This window comes from Arachis hypogaea, chromosome 2, assembly GCF_003086295.3.
Source record: "Arachis hypogaea cultivar Tifrunner chromosome 2, arahy.Tifrunner.gnm2.J5K5, whole genome shotgun sequence".
Taxonomy (NCBI): Eukaryota; Viridiplantae; Streptophyta; class Magnoliopsida; order Fabales; family Fabaceae; genus Arachis; species Arachis hypogaea.
Window position 1 is genome coordinate 97,924,538 of NC_092037.1, and position 18,107 is coordinate 97,942,644.

General features: G+C 38.3%; 2 protein-coding genes across 2 annotated transcripts; both read right to left on the reverse strand.

Annotated features, from left to right (window-relative positions):
• Positions 1-16: 16 nt before the first annotated feature.
• LOC112755139 (two-component response regulator ORR26) lies at positions 17-3,672 on the reverse strand. The gene is made up of 6 exons (XM_025803055.3): positions 3,555-3,672; positions 2,329-2,475; positions 1,687-2,025; positions 1,345-1,418; positions 372-976; positions 17-263 (listed from the first exon to the last, which is right to left on the reverse strand). Exons 1-5 carry the CDS (start codon positions 3,670-3,672, stop codon positions 377-379), a joined length of 1,278 nt encoding a protein of 425 aa, XP_025658840.2. The 3' UTR covers positions 17-263; positions 372-376.
• Positions 3,673-7,744: 4,072 nt separating this feature from the next.
• Positions 7,745-13,447, reverse strand: LOC140177498 (uncharacterized). The gene is made up of 3 exons (XM_072210613.1): positions 10,905-13,447; positions 8,313-10,622; positions 7,745-8,033 (listed from the first exon to the last, which is right to left on the reverse strand). Exons 1-3 carry the CDS (start codon positions 13,445-13,447, stop codon positions 7,745-7,747), a joined length of 5,142 nt encoding a protein of 1,713 aa, XP_072066714.1.
• Between the last annotated feature and the right edge of the window lie 4,660 nt (positions 13,448-18,107).

An 18,107-nucleotide genomic window follows, 5' to 3' on the forward strand; every position in this document is an offset into this window, starting at 1 on the left:
TAGATGTTCTTGATAATAATAGGGAAGTTATATTTATTATTTAAAGATCAAAATTAATTGAAAACCAGCAATGAGTCTTTATGACAATTTTGTCAACTCCAAAGTACAAAATTAATGAAAATAATAACAAATGAACATTGAAAAATCATAAGGTACTGATTAACTTTTTATACCCTTCCAACCCTTTCCACATTTTCAAGTAACTGCATCATTCAGAGTGATTCTTTCCACTATCAGAGTAGCCTCTTCAGAATCCTTGTTAGCTACAAAATTCACCAAAATAATAATGAGAATCACCTTAAATAATAATAAAGAACAAACATCCTTAAAAATATAAAAGAAAAATGATAAACTTGCATGACTTATACTACCTGGACTATAAGCTTTTTAGCCAACTATCTAAATCCTCATCACAGGCATTCTCAGTTTCCTTTGAAATATTGAAGATCTCATCAACATTTCCTGATGGTACTGAAGGAAATGCAGGAAACTGTTGACACATATCATTCTCCATCGGCATCGAACAATTCAATTCACTGTTTTCAGCAGTATAATCCTTAGAGGAAACCTCGTAAGAAGTTTCTTCAGGATCAAGTAGCCGACTCCAGCTAGTGAAACAAGGCTCAGTATTTGTCATTATTGTTTCAAAATCTTCACTTGGGTCTAATTGATCTTCTTCAGAAACTCTTCCATTAGTATAACTTTCTTCTTGGCTAATCTCCACAGATTCCACACCATTGCCATTCATCTCACCTTGCACCAGTGTCCCTGGGAGTAATTGGTTTTGGCTCAAAGCTGGTTCATGAACAGTTGGAATTTTTGTGGAAGGAAGATGTGCAGGAGCATCAAGAAATTGCTCTGACTTGCAATGGAAGAGATCCTTCAATTGGTATGATCTTAAATTCAACTCAGATGATAGCATTTTCCTTTGATATTGAATTTCACTATCTTGCGCTTTCAAAGATTGGCGATATTTCTGAAATAATCAAACAAATTTCTCTTTTATGCACTACTTTTTGTCCAAATTAAGTGTCTTTTAAGGTTTTAACATGCATATTAAGAAATTAAAATTAAGCAAAACTCAAGAAATAGTGCTGATGACAGATGTTTATGAACAAAAGTTTTTAACTAAACACTTATTCTTTCTTCAACAGAAGGAGTAGATGATAATGCTAATGTTAATGCAGAAAGATTATCCACACTTTAGCATCTAGCATCACCATATTAACACTGGCAATTTTAATGCACCAAAACTGATTCAATATGCATAAATCATGTTCCAAAAACATTCTGCATATTAAAAACAAACTTAGGAAGAGTGTTGCACTTTAGAAAATAACAAACCTGTAAATAGCTTGAAACATGCTCTTTTGTGACTCCTGACACATTCATATACTCATGTATTTTCTTAGGACCAGCTAATCATCATAAGAAAAAGAAAACAGCAACCATTATCATTACTGTACAAGACTATAAGCATGTAGCAAGTAGCCATGGCAAGAAATAAAAAAGGATTATGTTTTCGGTCCTGTAAAATTAGTAGTTTTGAACTATTGAAGATGATGGTAGAGACCAATTTCATTTGTTTCTGAATATCTTTTCAGAAACAAAAACTTATTTGAGTTTAAATAAATCAAAAACTTATTTGAGTCAATGAAGAAAAAATAAACTTGGGTTCAATCTTACCACCAGATCCTGCTAAGATAACAGCTTCCATGAACTTCATATGCAAATGATCAGTCCACCTAATTCTTTTCCTTCTCTGGACCACTGATGATTCAACAAGTTCTTGTTTTTTCTCTTTGTTATTATTATTATTCAGTGGTTTGCATTCTTGATCCTTGTTCACTGTGATACCCTTTGATCCATTTTGATCAGTGGATACTGTTGAAACTTTTGTGTTGCATGATGCAAATTTCCAGAGGCCCTTTAAATCAGAAAGTAGAAGTGGCTTTATGAAATAGAGTTTAGCTCCTTTGCTTAGTGCTTTTGACTTTGAAGTTTGATTTTCATCAGCACTCATAACTACAATGCAATCAAACATATACTTTGGTCAATGATTTTGGTTTCTTTTTTTTTAATTTTATTTTCAATATTTATTATTATTATTTTAATTATTATTAGGATTTTATAGAAATAAAAAAGAAAATAGTAGAATAATAGAATTTTATGGTATGTTTGGTTTATAAAAACATTTTAATTTTTTTTTTATATTCTATTTTCATAATTTATTTAGTAGTGTTCTAAGAGCACTTAAAGAATTTTTCTCTCCTTAGTGGCATTTAAGAGTTTAATTAGACAGATTAAAAAAGTAATATGAGAACTTACTGAAAGATGGGATGTCATAGCTTTCTCTGATTTTGTCAATGAGTTCAAACATTTTCATGTCAGGCAAATGAATCTCCATGAGCACAAGGTGAAGCTCATTCTTCTCAATAATTGGTAAAGCATCAGAACCTAGTTTAGCAGTCACAACTAAAAGGGAAAAAAAATTAATATAAGATCCAATTAAAATCAGTCAAAAATGAGAAATTACAGAGATAAAAAAAAAGTAAAGATTAAATACATTGTACTTTTGTACCAAGTACAATAGTTAAAAAATGGTTAGTTTTAGATTGATCTTAAAATGAGTATGAGTCAATTTATTCCTTAAAATATTTAATTCTTCAGTCTAGTTCCAAAATAATATCAATACGAGTCAAGTTGAATTGTCTTTCAACACTAAATTGAGGCATTGAATTTTCAACCTTTTAGAGATTATTTTGATAATTAACTCTTAAAAAAAGAGTACTATTAAATAGGAAAAAGAAAACGTTACTAAAAAAAGTACAAAAATATGATACATGATTAAATTTGGTCAAAACAGAAATATACACAAATAAAATTAAAATTTTATGAGGGGTTCGACCACCATTACTAAAGATATTATTTTTTTTTTAAATTAGTGACACATAATTGCATAAAAGCGTAAGAGAATTTATTTAATTAAAATCTGTATCAGAGTTAATTTAAAAAATTGAATCAGTATCACTTTAAAGATATCACCTTAATGAAGAACCAATAAAATTATCACTTGTATAATTATGTTGATAAAATAATTTAAAATAATATAAATTTTTAATTGAACTGATACTAAACATTGAAAGAACAAATTTTATTTTTAGTTTTAAATTACTATTTATGATATATGGTCTCACAAATTTTTTTTTTGGATCCAAAATAAAATAAAATTAGAACTAGCATTAGAAATGTTCTAAATGCTTGGTTCATTTTGATAAAATATTTGTAATTAAATTAAAATTTGATTTTGATGTACATTATAAAGTAGTTTTATACGTGTATATAGTTACGTATCGTCACATCAGTAAAAATAACTGTCTTTTACATTAACAACTTGAATAATTATCCAAAAAATTGTATGACTGTATAAAATACTTTTTATATAATTGATTAGTGCATCAAAATTAAATTCATTAAATTATTGATGATTTTTGGAAAAAGATTTGGTATATAGTACATAGAACGGAAAAAAAAAAAAGAGAAAACCAAATTACCTTCATATCCAAGGATACGAAGCATTTTAGATGCCAATGTTAGAGATGTTGAATCACAATCCACCACCAAAACTTTGATTCCAGGTATTGGAATAGTGTACTTATTACCATAATCCATGGTATTAGAGAGGGTGTAATTTTGAGAATTGAATCTAGCTAGATGCAAAACAAAATATTGATGAATTAGTGAAGCCCAAGTTCTGCATTTAACTAATTGAGTTCAAGTAAAATATTATTAAATGTTTCCAGCAATAACTCTTGCCCCTGAAAAACATTAATTAACCAAAATCACCCCACAAAATAAATAAATAAAAGAAATTGTATATAAGGTAATGACAAATTTAGTAGTTTCAATTTTCTGACTCAGCAGTCTAGTCAAAACAAGACCTCATTAAAGATCATAACCTTATTGATGATAAATTAGTTATCTAATTACAAAGAAAACCATAATCTATCTAGAATGACTAGAACCTTTTTCCCTTGTAATGAAGAAATATTTATGAGTTTCAATTCATTCAGTGTAGCAAACATAATAATCTAAAAAAAATACTATATATGTATACATCATAATAAGTTATTATGTATTTGTATACATATGTATTGTTTAATTTATTTTTAATATATATCATATATTTTATAAAATTTTAAAAATAAATATCGAACATTCTGGTAATAAATATTAAAGATTTTATCAAATGAATAAAAAAATAATATTACGTGACAAAACGATAGCATGTGAATAAATAATTTGAAAAGAGTAACATTTTGATTTTGTTTTGAAAATTATGGTATATAGATTAAAAAGCCAAGAGAAATAGAGTGAATGGAGAAGGAAGAGAATTTTTTAATTTTAGAAAAAAAATTTTAATTGTAATAATGTAGAGTGTTATGTAATATATTTTGATTGTCAAATTAATAATATTTAATAAATTTTAATTTTAACTATAATAAAAAATATCATGTGATATATTTTGATTGTCAAATTAATAATTATTAATTAGTAGTAATGTATAAGAGAGATTGAGTAAGTGAAAAAAAAAAGAAGGGAAAAAAGGAGAGGCCTTCTAAATTTTGAAAAAAATAATTAAATTATAATAAAAAAGTGTTATTTAACCTATTTTAGTTGTAAAATTAATAATATATAATAAATAAATTATATTGTAACTATTGTATTTGTTAAAAGGTACACAAACTAATATAATCTGAAGAGTAAGTTAATAATGAATAATATGTAAGGGGCATTTAACTCTTTAATTTTTAATATTAATTATAAAATAATTAATAAAAATTACATTTGTACAGAGTGCTTCTGATACGGGTTGAGGAGAACCGGGAACCTGCGAGCTGGATCGGATGTTGGATGGCCCAGATGGAGCGGAGGGGAGGTACCTGCAAAGATACTCCGACGCTCAAGTCAGAATGGATCTAAGAGGTATAAGGTGTGTGGGATGGATGATTACCTGGTGGGACTTGGGTCCTCTTATTTATAGATGATGGCGGTTATCTTATCTCTTATCTTATCTGGCTGAGATAAGAGGTGTGTTTAAATTCAAAAGTTGGTTAGAGGGCCGATACGGGGCCTTCTAGAGAGATGAAGTGAGTTGACCCGGTAAGCCGGGTTTCGGGTTCGACCCTAGGTCCGGGATCCGTGGGCCGGATCCGTAACAGTTGCCCCCGTAGCGAGAGAGCGAGTGTCTTCGGTTTGTCGCTAGGAGTTCGAGCCGTTTCTTTACGTTGGTGCTGGTCGAGTGCACGTTTGGTGATGAGGTCGGCTCCTCGATTTTGTTTTGGCTTTGATGTGACCTTTCCGTGTCTCGCTGCACTTGTTGCGTCTTTTGAGGTGCAATTGATTAGTTTGCCTTTCCGAGGGGGCATTTATTGTGAAGGGGTCTTTCTCCTTTTTACCCCCGTGAGTTTTTTATTGCCCCCCAGGGTCAGTTACGTCTTTTCGTTTTATTTTTGAAACCGTTTGCTTTGGTTTTTATTTCCCTCGTCAGTTTTTTCTTTTTTCCGAAAGAAAAGGGAACTGTTCATTTCCTGGAGGACTCTTCGTTTGGTTTTTTGCTTCCTAGTGCCGTTCTGCTTCTTCTTGTCTCCAAGCCTTCTTCTCAAGCTTCCTTCAGTTTCACCAGGTTGGTGTTTTTGCTTTTTTCCTTTCATATTTGTTTGTGCATGCCTGTTCTGTTTTTGCTATCTGTTTTGCCGCGTCTGGTGTTTTCGTTGGGTTCGGGGAAGGGGCTGAGCACCGCCGTTTTTACTTTGATTGTAGTGGTGGTTTAAGACGTTTGGGTTTGGTAGTGGTGTTTTTAGGTTATTATTTTTGTCATTGTTAGAGTTGGTAGGCTGATGGTGGTGCTCCTCCCTGTTATAGGTATGCAGCGTCGGAGAAATGAGGGTGTGGGTGCCCCCATTGCCCCTTCCAGGGGTGTTCCCAATCGCTATGGTTGGGTGACCAGCGATGTCTGGGGCGTTCCGTCGCGGATGACGGAGGGTGATCTCCAACGGCTCCGCGATCAGGGGGCGATTTGTGGTGGTGGTGAGGAGGAAGGGCGATATGAGCTCGTGCTCCCTGATGCGGATGAGCGTGTCTGCTACCTAAACCTCCGTTCCCCCACCGTGCCGGACTGGATGTGGGTTTACGAATCCATGTTTACTCGGCTCGGAGTGCGGTTCCCCTTCTCCCCGTTTGTTCAGGGTCTACTCAGTCGGTGTTCCGTGGCACCGTCTCAGCTTCACCCGAACAGTTGGGCGGCCGTTCGTTGTTTCGAGTTGGTGTGCCAATATCTTGATCTCCCGACTTCGGTCCCGTTTTTCTTTTCCTTTTCTTGTGCACTCTTCCGACTAAGGAGGGGAAGCATAGGAAAGGGTATATGTCTTTCCGGGCGCAGCCTCATCGTCGGATCTTCGGGTTGTATGAGGACTCTTTTCACGGGTTTAAGTGGGAGTATTTTAAGGTGCGTCCCGTTGAGGGGCACCGCCCGTTTTGGCTTACCTTGGAAGGCGAGCGCCGGTTTCCGACGTACTGGAACTTTGGCGCCGGGCCGTCGGTTTTGACTAAGGTTTCTTATGACGATTTATCTCGGGAGGATAAGGATGTCGCCAGTGTTTTATGGCACTTGTTTGGCGAGCGTCCGTTGAATCCCCGGGACGTTATGGGGGATCCTGAGGCTTGTCGGACTTATATTGGTGTGCTCTCCCCTTTTTTTTTTTTGACTCTTTTATTGATTTCTTTTCAGTTGAGATGGCTAGCGGGCTGACTACCTTGGCAAGGTTGAAGGCGGCGTTGGTTCGGGAGGAGGGATCGTCGTCTCCGTCGACTCCCGTTTCAAATCCGGCTGTGGATTCTCAGGTTCCACCTCAGGGGGTAGTTTCTTCGGGAGCGCCTACTGGGGCTCAAGTTCCTCCTGGTTCGCCCGAGGTGGTCGTTTTGTCGGGTGCTGAGGCTTCCCGGAAGAGGAGTAGGGCTGAGGAGCCGATTAGCGAGACTTTTGAGGGGGAGGGTTTGGTCCCTAGTGTGATGGACCGACGCTTCGATGCCACGGGTTTCATTGATCAGAACTTGATGCCAGGGACGGAGTCATTTTTTGACGGTTGCGACGTCTCGTTCCAGGCTGAGTCGGTTTACCGTGCCCTCCTTCGTTCTGCTGTGGTCGTTCGGAAGGCTGAGCCTGTGATGGCTCAAGCGGGTTTGTTGGAGAAGAAGCTACGGCAGGCCCAAGCCGATGTGACCAAGTTGAAGGAAGAGCTTGAGACGGCAAAGACTGCAAAGGAGAAGGCGGAGAAGTCGTCGGAGGATGCTGGGGCGGAGATACTCCGTCTTGCCGGTGTTGAGACTTCGCTACTTTCTCAACTGGCTGAAGAGCGGAAGCGTTCTTCGGATGCGAGTTCTCAAGCCGCCTTGCTTCTTACTGAGTCGGCAACTCTGAAGGCTGAGGTCGAGACCCTGAAGAAGGAGAAAGCGGCTTTGTTGGCTGATGCTGGGGATGCCGTTGCTGCTACCGAGGAGACGATGAAGGCGCAATTCCTGGTGTTGGCTCCCGGTGTGGATGTGTCTGTGACAGGGGCCTTCAAGACCGTCCGTGATGGGCGGATTGTAGATATTTGAGTAGTTTCCTCTTGTATTTTATTTTTGAATTTGTTAGTTACTGAATATTTTGGTATGGCCAAGGGCCGTGACTTTTGGGGATCGTTTAATAGTATTTTCGGCCGTCTGGGCCTTTTGTATGATCCGTTTGTGGTGTGTATTTGGCCGTTCGGGCCTTTCCGTATTTGTTTGTTCTAACGTAACCGTTCGTTTGGTCGGTTTTTTGGATATCCGTGCATTCGGCCTGAAGGGTGATCAGTCCTCCAACGATGGCCGTGTCTTCGTTCCGTGTTTTAAGAAACAGTAGTGACTTGTAGTGGGGATGAAGTGAAAAAAAAAATTTGAATAGTTGGGCCTCGTTAAAACCCTTCGTGAGGGAAAGAGTACCCGAGGTTCTGAAAGACAATAAACAATAAAAAATAAAGGGAAATATAGAATGACTTATTTAAGTATAGTATCTTCGTAGGTTGGCCGCGTTCCAAGTTCTTGGTATTTCGCTGCCGTCTAGTCGTTCGAGTTTATACGCTCCTTTTCCTATTACGGCCTTGATTCTGTATGGTCCTTCCCAGTTAGGTGTGAGCTTTCCTTCTCCTGGGGTCGGGAGGCCGATGTCGTTTCGTCGTAGGACGAGGTCGTTGTCCGCGAATTCTCGTCGGATGACGCCGTGATTATACCTTAGGCTGATTCTTTGTTTGAGTGCTAGCTCTTTGACGTGAGCTATTCTTCTTTCTTCGTCCACGAGGTCTCGTTCTGCTTCTTCGTCGTTGCCTCCGACCGTTTTCCTGGGGCTGGGGTCTCCGATTTCCACTGGGATGACTGCTTCCACGCCGTATGTTAGTCGGAAGGGCGTTTCTCCCGTGCTCGTCTGGGGTGTTGTTCGGTACGACCATAGTACTGATCCTAATTCTTCTGCCCATAGCCCCTTGGCTTCGTCAAGTCGTTTCTTAAGTCCTTTGACGATGATTTTGTTGGCGGATTCCACTTGCCCGTTTGTTTGGGGATGTTCTACCGAGCTGAAGCGATGGGATATATGCAATCCCTCTAGGAGTTCTCTGAATTTTTTGTCTTTGAACTGAGTTCCGTTGTCGGAGATGATGACTTCGGGGATTCCGAACCGGGTAATGATTTGTCGCCAGACGAATTTCCGGCACTGGGTAGCCGTGATAGATGCCAGGGGTTCGGCTTCAATCCACTTGGTGTAGTAGTCTATGGCGACGATGAGATATCTGAGTTGGCCGGGTGCCGTGGGGAAGGGCCCGACGAGGTCGATTCCCCAACTGCCGAACGGCCGTTCAGCCGATATAATGCTGAGTTGGTGTGGGGCGGCTTGGTGGAGATTGGCATGCCTTTGGCATTTGTCGCAGCTTTTTGTCAGTTGTATGGAATCTCGGATGATCGTCGGCCAGAAATAGCCGGCCCTGACGATTTTTTGGGCTAGCGTTTTTCCTCCTATGTGGTGACCGCAGCACCCTTCGTGGATCTCGCGGAGTATGTATTCCGTGTCCCCGGGTTCGACACATTTAAGTAGGGGCTGCGAGAATCCGCGTTTGTATAGTTGTCCTGCTATCATGGTATAGTTGGCGGCTTCTCTCTTTATTCGCCTTTCCTCTTTCGGATCTGGTGGGAGGACTCCGTCGCGGAGATATTGTAAGATCGGGTATGTCCAAGATTCCTGATTTGAGGATGTTAGGTGTGCGTGGATTTCCGTTGATACGGAAGGCGACTTAACGACCTCCTGGATTAGCGATTTGTTGCCGTGTCCTGACTTCGTGCTGGCTAATTTGGAAAGTAGATCCGCCCTGGCGTTTCGCTCCCTGGGGACGTGGTGTATGGAGACGTTTTCGAATCCTTCTTTTGTTTCGCTTACTTTTTTGAGGTATTGTTGGAGCAGGGGGTCCCGGGTTTGGTAGCTCCCGTTGATTTGGGAGCATACCACCTGGGCGTCGGTGTTAACTTCGAGTATCTTGGCGCCGACCTCCCGAGCTAGGTTTAGGCCTGCCAGAAGGGCTTCGTATTCTGCTTGGTTATTTGATACTGGGAAGTCGTATCTTATTGATTGTTCAATTGTGATCCCATTTTGGTTTTCAAGTATAATTCCAGCGCCTCCGTGAGTGGAGTTTGATGAGCCGTCGACATGTAGTTTCCATGGCTCGGGTGTCTGCTTTGTCGGAGTCATTTCGGCGATGAAGTCGGTCAAGGCTTGTGCTTTGATGGCGTTTCGGGGCTCGAACCTGATCTGGAATTGGGATAACTCGATGGACCATGCTAGCATTCTTCCTGCTAGGTCGGGTTTCTGTAATACCTGTTTGACCGTTTGGTCGGTTCGCACCGTTATGGGGTGGGCCTGGAAGTATTGTCGTAGTCGTCGGGATGCCGAGAGGAGGGCGAAAGCTAACTTCTCTAGTCGTGAATAGCATGTTTCGGTGTCTTGTAGCACCTTGCTTATGAAGTATATGGGCTTCTGTTCTTTTTTCTCGTTTTCCCGGACGAGTGCTGCTGCGATTGTTTCTTCCGTTATGGAGAGGTATAGGTATAGTGTTTCCCCTGTTTGGGGTTTTGCGAGGATTGGAGGTTCCGTTAGGACCTTTTTGAAGTGTTGGAAAGCTTCTTCGCATTCTGTCTCCCATTTGAAGGGGGTTCCTTTTTTCATGAGTTTGAAAAAGGGGATTGCCTTCTGTGCCGAAGCTCCGAGGAACCGGGATAATGCGGTTAGTCGGCCGGTGAGCTTTTGGATATCTTTGAGGTTTTTGGGGCTTGTCATCTCGAGGACGGCACGACATTTTTCCGGGTTTGCCTCAACTCCGCGTTGTGTGATCATGAATCCGAGGAATTTTCCTGCTTCCATTCCGAAAGCGCACTTTGTTGGGTTGAGTCGCATTTGGTGTTTTCGTAGGGTGTTCATTATGATGTTTAGATCGATGGTTAGTTGCTCACCGGATTCCGTCTTGGCGAGCATATCATCTATGTAAACTTCTATTTTGTTTCTGGTTAAGTTGCGAAATATTTTGTTAACGAGTCGCTGATAGGTGGCTCCGGCATTTTTTAAGCCGAAGGGCATTACTTTATAGCAGTAGGTTCCGTCTGGAGTGATGAATGCTGTCTTCTCTTCGTCTGGTCGGTGCATCGGAATCTGGTTGTAGCCGGAGTATGCGTCCATGAAGCTGAGGTACCGGTGTCCCGATGCTGCATCCACTAGACCGTCGATGTTTGGTAGGGGGAAGGCGTCTTTCGGGCATGCTTTGTTGAGATCTGTGTAATCGACGCACATTCGCCACTTCCCGTTTGACTTTTTAACTAGTACGACGTTGGCTAACCAAGTCGTATAAGGGAGTTCTCGGATAAAGTTGGCTTCGAGTAGGGCTTTCACTTGTTTTCGGACCTCGGCGGCTCGGTCTGGTGACATTTTTCGTCTTCTTTGTGCCACTGGTTTGGCTAGGGGGTCTACTGCCAGGTGGTGGGACATTAGGTCGGGACTTATTCCCGGCATATCGGCTAGTGTGAATGCGAATAGATCTCTGTTTTCTTTCAAAAGTTGGGAGAGTTCTTCTTTGAGGTCGTACGGGAGGTTTCTGTTGATGAAAGTATATTCTTCTTTGGTTGGCCCTATCTGTAGTTTTTCCATGTCTCCTTCTGGTTCCGGTCTGGGTTGGCCGTCTAGTCGGGCGTCTAGGTCGGCGAGGAATATTCCCGCTGCGTCCCGAGATTTCTTCCTTAGGGCTAAGCTGTTGTTGTCGCATTCGGCGGCGACTTCCCGGTCTCCGTGAATGGTTCCGATGGTGCCGTCGTCGGCCCTGAATTTCATGAGGAGGTATTTGGTGAAGATGACTGCTGAGAAGTCGTTGATTGTTTTTCTTCCGAGAATGACGTTATAAGCTGTGGAATCTTTTAGGACGACGAATTCGGAAAGGATCGTCTTTCTCTGGTTGCTTGTTCCTATGGTGATGGGGAGAGTGACCGAGCCATCTGGTTTGAGGAAGTTATCTCCGAGACCCGTGACGCCGTGGCGGTGCGTTTGGAGGTTGTCGTTGTGGAGCCCGAGTTTGTCGAATGCTCCTCGGAAGAGGATGTTGGAGTCGGCACCCGTGTCCACGAGTATTCGTCTTACTAGTCCTGTTCCGATTCGAGCTGATATGACGAAGGGGGCATCTTCGGCCGAGGTGCCGTGTTGGCAGTCCTCGGGTAGGAAGGTTATCGTGTTGTCGGCAGTGGCGACCGGGTCGTGGTTTTTGACAGCCATTACCTTGAGGTCTTTTTTTATTGTTAGTTTTGACTTATTTGGCACGTCCTTGCCCGTGATGACGTTCACTATGATGGTCGGATCTTCCTCGGTGTTTTCCCTGGGCGGTTTTTGAGTTCTTGGGTTGCGTCCTTCTCTTTCTGGTGATTTGTCCCTGTCGGCGCGCCTTGGTTCTCTGATGATTTTGACGAACTCTGCGAGTTTGCCGTCCCGTATGGCCTGCTCAAGGGCGTCTTTAAGGTCGTAACAGTCATGTGTTTTGTGGCCGTATCCGCGGTGATAGTCGCAGTAGAGGGCTTTGCTTCCTCCTGTCCTTTCCTTGAGTGGTCGGGCCCTGGGGATGATGCCTCGATCTGCTATTTGGTGGTATATCTCCGTAATTGGTGCTGTTAGGGGGGTGTAATTGGAGAATTTCCCTATTCTTGGAGGTCGGTGGGTCGGTTTAATGTGGTCTCGTTGGTTTTCTTTGGGTGGTACGTTATGGCGAGGAGTCGGGTTGCCGTGTTGGTTGGAGACGTGTTGCCGCTTGTTGGCAGCGACGACCTGGCTGACTTCCTCGTCGTTGATGTAATCCTTGGCGACGTTCTGGATTTCGTGCATGGTCCATACCGGTTTGGTGGTGAGATGTTTGCGAAAGTCTTCATTCATGAGCCCGTTAGTTAGGCAGAGGCTGGCAACGGAGTCCGTGAGTCCGTCGACCGTCAGGCACTCGTCGTTGAAGCGGTCAAGGTATTTTCTTGTGGATTCTTCTTGCTTTTGTGTGACCCCTAATAGGCTGATGGGGTGTTTAGCCTTGGTGATTCGGGTTGTGAACTGGGCCATGAATTTTCTTGTGATGTCGTGGAAGCTAGTTATGGACCCGTTCGGGAGGGCGTTGAACCATTTGATCGCTGGTCCGGCAAGGGTTACTGGGAAGGCTCTGCATCGGACTGCGTCGGATGCTCCCTCTAAGTTCATTCTGGCTTCGAAAGCCGTTAGGTGCTCTTGCGGGTCTTTAGTCCCGTCGTATTTCATGTCGGTGGGTTTGTCGAAACCTCTGGGGAGTTTTGCTCTTAAAATTCCTTCCGTAAAGGGTGTAGCTCCCATTATGGTGTGGTCGTTTCTCGTGCGCTTGGTGCTTCGGTATCTCCGGTCTTCGTCTGAATCGTGTTGACGGTTTAGATCCCGAGAGGCGCTGCGATGGTGTTTTTTGTCGTATCGCTGCTCAGGGGATTTCTCGCGTCGGCGGTTGCGTGAAGCGCTGTGATCATCTCTCCTATTGCGTTGCCGAGTTGACGACCTGCCGCGGTGGGATCTTGACCTGGAAGTTGCATGGCTTCCGTTATTTTGTTTTTCTCCGTCTTTTAACTTGCCTTCAAGCTCTTGGACCCGGAGACAGAGCTCCTGGATGATTTGTGCCGCTTTGTCTCTGGTTTTCTCAGGATGTTGTGGGTCCGTTGTGACGTGTTCGTTTGCGTGGTGGATGGTGCTTGCTATTTTTGCTTGGTTTGTGGCTTCACGGTGTTCTGAGACCGGACGACGTGGTTGGGAATCGTCCCGGCTTGATGGGTTATCCTCCGGGATGTCCTCCATCCGGTCTGATCGTAGCAGGTCCCCACAGACGGCGCCAATGTACAGAGTGCTTCTGATACGGGTTGAGGAGAACCGGGAACCTGCGAGCTGGATCGGATGTTGGATGGCCCAGATGGAGCGGAGGGGAGGTACCTGCAAAGATACTCCGACGCTCAAGTCAGAATGGATCTAAGAGGTATAAGGTGTGTGGGATGGATGATTACCTGGTGGGACTTGGGTCCTCTTATTTATAGATGATGGCGGTTATCTTATCTCTTATCTTATCTGGCTGAGATAAGAGGTGTGTTTAAATTCAAAAGTTGGTTAGAGGGCCGATACGGGGCCTTCTAGAGAGATGAAGTGAGTTGACCCGGTAAGCCGGGTTTCGGGTTCGACCCTAGGTCCGGGATCCGTGGGCCGGATCCGTAACAACATTATTAATAAATTTGTTCATAAACGAAATTATATTCATTACAAAATAAAATATTCAAAAGACTTTTATTTAAGACATGACATATAAAAAATTATATAAATTATTATTGATGCTTATCAAATGAGCCGTTAAACCAATCAAATATTAGTTTAGCATTGTCTTTTTTGGGTATTATATAAAAGTCAACAAGATATTAATCACCGCATACGAAAAAAAATTAGAATATTTTACATGAAGATTTTCACATTCAATTTTATTCATAAAATCAGAATATACTTTCTTTATAGTAATAACTTAATGGCTTGCTTTATGATTTTTGGTATAAACTATTAGATAGTATTTGGTTTTGGAAATTGAAATTAAAATTAGGAGACTCAGATTGTCTTGTGCTTAATGGTTAGAAATTAAGATTAAAATTTTATTACTGGAACACAATTTTGATCTTCAATATTTTTAAAAAGTGAAACACAAAAAGTTAAAATTTTTGTAAATAGAAATTAAAATTTTAATAATATTTTTTAAAAAATTAAAAATATTTTAATAAATATTTTTATTTCTTTTTATATTTATCTTAAATCAAAGAAAATACTAAAATATAACTCAGTTATATACATTTTATACTAAATATAATACAAAAATTTAATTTAATATCAATTTTTTTATTTTTATCTCTTATTTTTAGTCTCTTTTTTAAATATAACCTTAATATCTAGAGTTAGACTTAAATTAATCCATTTAAGTTGGTTGTTAATTATAGTGATAAAGTTTTAAAAATCCTTGAGAGACCTTGTAAAATAATTTAAAAATATTTGTATTTTGTATTTTTTTAATAATTGTTGAAATAAATAAATAATTTTATATATAATAAATATATAATTATAAATATTAAGTTAAACAAGATGGCTTTAGATTATTTTTTTTAATATTTCTATAAAGTTCAATCATTTTTCAACTTTTTTTTTTCTACAAACTAAAACACAACCTACATTTGTCATTTTCTACAAACTAAGGCAAATTTTTGTATTATGCGATCCTATCCTAAATCTACCCTATTTTATTTTATATGGAACGAGTTTTATTATTATTTGCAAATAGTAAAAATTTGCACCGAAATATATTTTTATGGATATTTATGTTGTGATAAAAATAGATGTCTATCTTTTAATAATTTGGACAGCTCGATTTCTCAGTAAAAAAAAGAGTTTAAATTCTCAAAATAGATTACATTAATAGAGTTTGAAAATAAAAAATGAAAATATTTGGTAACTAAAGAAAATCAGCCAAAAACAGCTATAATTTGTCTTATTTAGCATTCATTAAATAAAAGACTAAGTCTCAAACAATAGACACACAATAATAATATAAACACTTATATATATATATATATATATATATATATATATATATATGTAAATGCTACCCAACCCCCTCTAAAATAACATGTAAGTTGCCTTTCATTATGTGTCACATTGTAATTGGTCCTTGTCTTAACCATAGTTGGGTTATTTTATAATTTATTATTCCTTACATATCAAAGCTCCACTCCCGTTAATTGAAGCACATTCCACTCCTCCATTCTTTGTTTATCACTTCATCACCTAGATTTGGTCCTTCCAAGCGTTCATGACAAGAAGCGTCAACGTCATCGCCATGCCCGTTAAAATACAGTAAGAAAGTTAAATTTTATCATTTTAAATTTCTGTTATTAATTTTAATAATATATTTATTTTTTAAATAATATATGTATGATAAAAAATATGTTTATTTGTTTGGAGTACAAATTTTATTATTATATTTGTATGTTCATAATTTTAATTATACTTTTAAATACTTTGAATAGATTTATTTTATTATATTATATTTTACATATAAATATATTTTCAATCACGTAATTAAATAAAGATATATTTTTTTAATAAAAAAATTTAATAACCAAAATTAACCATTAATTATGTGGATAAGCAGTGATTCATGGCAAAAAGAGGTGCTGACTATACTGGGAAGGACAAGTTATGGACGACGGAATTCAACGACGTGACTAAGGGATGATGCACTAAAGAAAGAGAGGTTGTGTGGGAGGGCAGTAGATGGCGATGACGTTGGCGCTTCTTGTCACGAACGCGACGGTGTTTGAAAGGACCCAACCTAGGTGATGAAGTGATGAACAAAAATGGAGGAGTGGAATGTGCTTTAATTAACGGGAGTGGAGCTTTGATATTTTTAAGAATAATAAATTATAAAATAACCCAACCATGGTTAAGATAAGGACCAATTACAATATGATACATAATGAAGGTAACTTACATGTTATTTTAGAAGAGTTGGATAGCATTCACCATATATATATATATATATATATATATATTCTCATTTATATTGAAATAACAACATCAGTAAATATTAATATTAGAGTTTTTTATTTACACTTTTTTATTTTATATTTATTTATTTTTATTTATTTCACAGCACGTTCACCGCACGACGCTTTGATCAAAATTTAAGAAGACACATATAATAAATTTTTATTATGTCAAAGTTCTCTCAATTTAGTACTCGATATATCTTAAAATAATTACTTATCATAGATATTAGTTGTCAAAATTTATCTTGATTCATTGAATCTTGGAGATACCATTAAAGGTGAAAATAAGACATCCCAAAAGAATAAAGCCAAAGTCATGATCTTCCTTTATTGTAATCTTGACAAAGGATTGAAAAATAAATATATATCTCACACTAAAAGATCTTGGAGATATGTGGAAAAACCTTGAAAAAAGATATAATCATCGAAATATAGTAATACTTCCTCAAGCTCAATATGAGTAGACAGGGGCGGAGCTAGAAAAAATATTGGAGGGGGGCAAAAAATATTTACACAATAAAATAAGACTAAAATAAAATTTTAAGGGGGGGCTAAACTGAAATTTATATATAATTTACATGTAAAAAATTAAAATTAGGGGGGGCCATTGCCCCCCTTTGCTTGTACCTAACTCCGCCCCTGTGAGTAGACACACTTGCGTTTACAGGATTTTAAATCCATAAATGAATACAACTCAGCAATGTTCTAAATTACCTCACGAATAAAATTATGTGTGAAAAAGATAACGGATTATGACGTATCAGAAAAAACTTTTTCGACTTTTCATGCCTTAGCTTGAATGTGCTACTCGAGAAAAAGAATTTAAAAATATTTTGAACTAATTTTTTATCTTCTTGTTGCTGAACGAAATAATGAATTGCTTTTAAGAAATTATAAAGCGCGCTCAGCTAGTCGTCCTATTTCCTGAAGCAAATGCAATAAATTATAATATCAGAAAAGATAAATGGTAAAATTTTGATAACAAAAAAAATTATAAAAAAAATATTTAAAAAAATTCATCAAAAATGGATAAAAAAAATAACAGGTAAAATAAATAAGCAGAGCATGCATATAGCCAAAGTTAGGTGCACTCTTGCCAAGACGCGAGGACTCTAGCTGTTTTCACTTTATTGGTAGCTAGGGAACATTGTTGATATTAAACTTGATTCTCATTTTTTACAATTGTCTTTTTCCTCTTATATTTTAAGAACTCCTCCCCTTTGGGTTTACGGTTAACACAACAACAATTCAACACTCTAATTTATAAAATATATTCATCATCATTTTGGTTTGTGAAAATTGGTACCTTTATATATGTATATTTTATAGTAAGATGCATGGTCCTCTTACAAATGAATATAATTCCTATAAGGGGACAAAAAGTGCAAAATTATTAGTGTCTATATATGTAGCAATAGTATCCATAGGCTGGTATATGTCCCAAGATACATGCATGTGTGATGAAACGACACCATTTATATAATAAAGGGTTTTTAATCTGTTAACTACATTCAAATAAAAAACATGTGTAAACTCTTAATTAAAATAATGGTCTTTAAACAATTCTTGTGTGTTGGATAAAAGAATTCTTAAAAGAAAAAAAAATTAAACTGTCAAGTTAGTTTTTAATTTTTAATTTTCCTATTTTTAAATTATTAAGATTAACTTTAGTAAAAAGAAATGGAATATATCCTTTTAATATAAATCTTCCAAAATGTTATAATAGGAAAATAACTTTTAAATATCAAATTATTGAGGAATCTTAAGACTATATTTGATTTACATTTTTATTTTTAATTTTCAATATTTTGTATTTTTAAAGTTTTATGAAGGAAAAAAAAACAAAAAATAAACTTTTATGATTATTATAACTATTTTATTTTTTA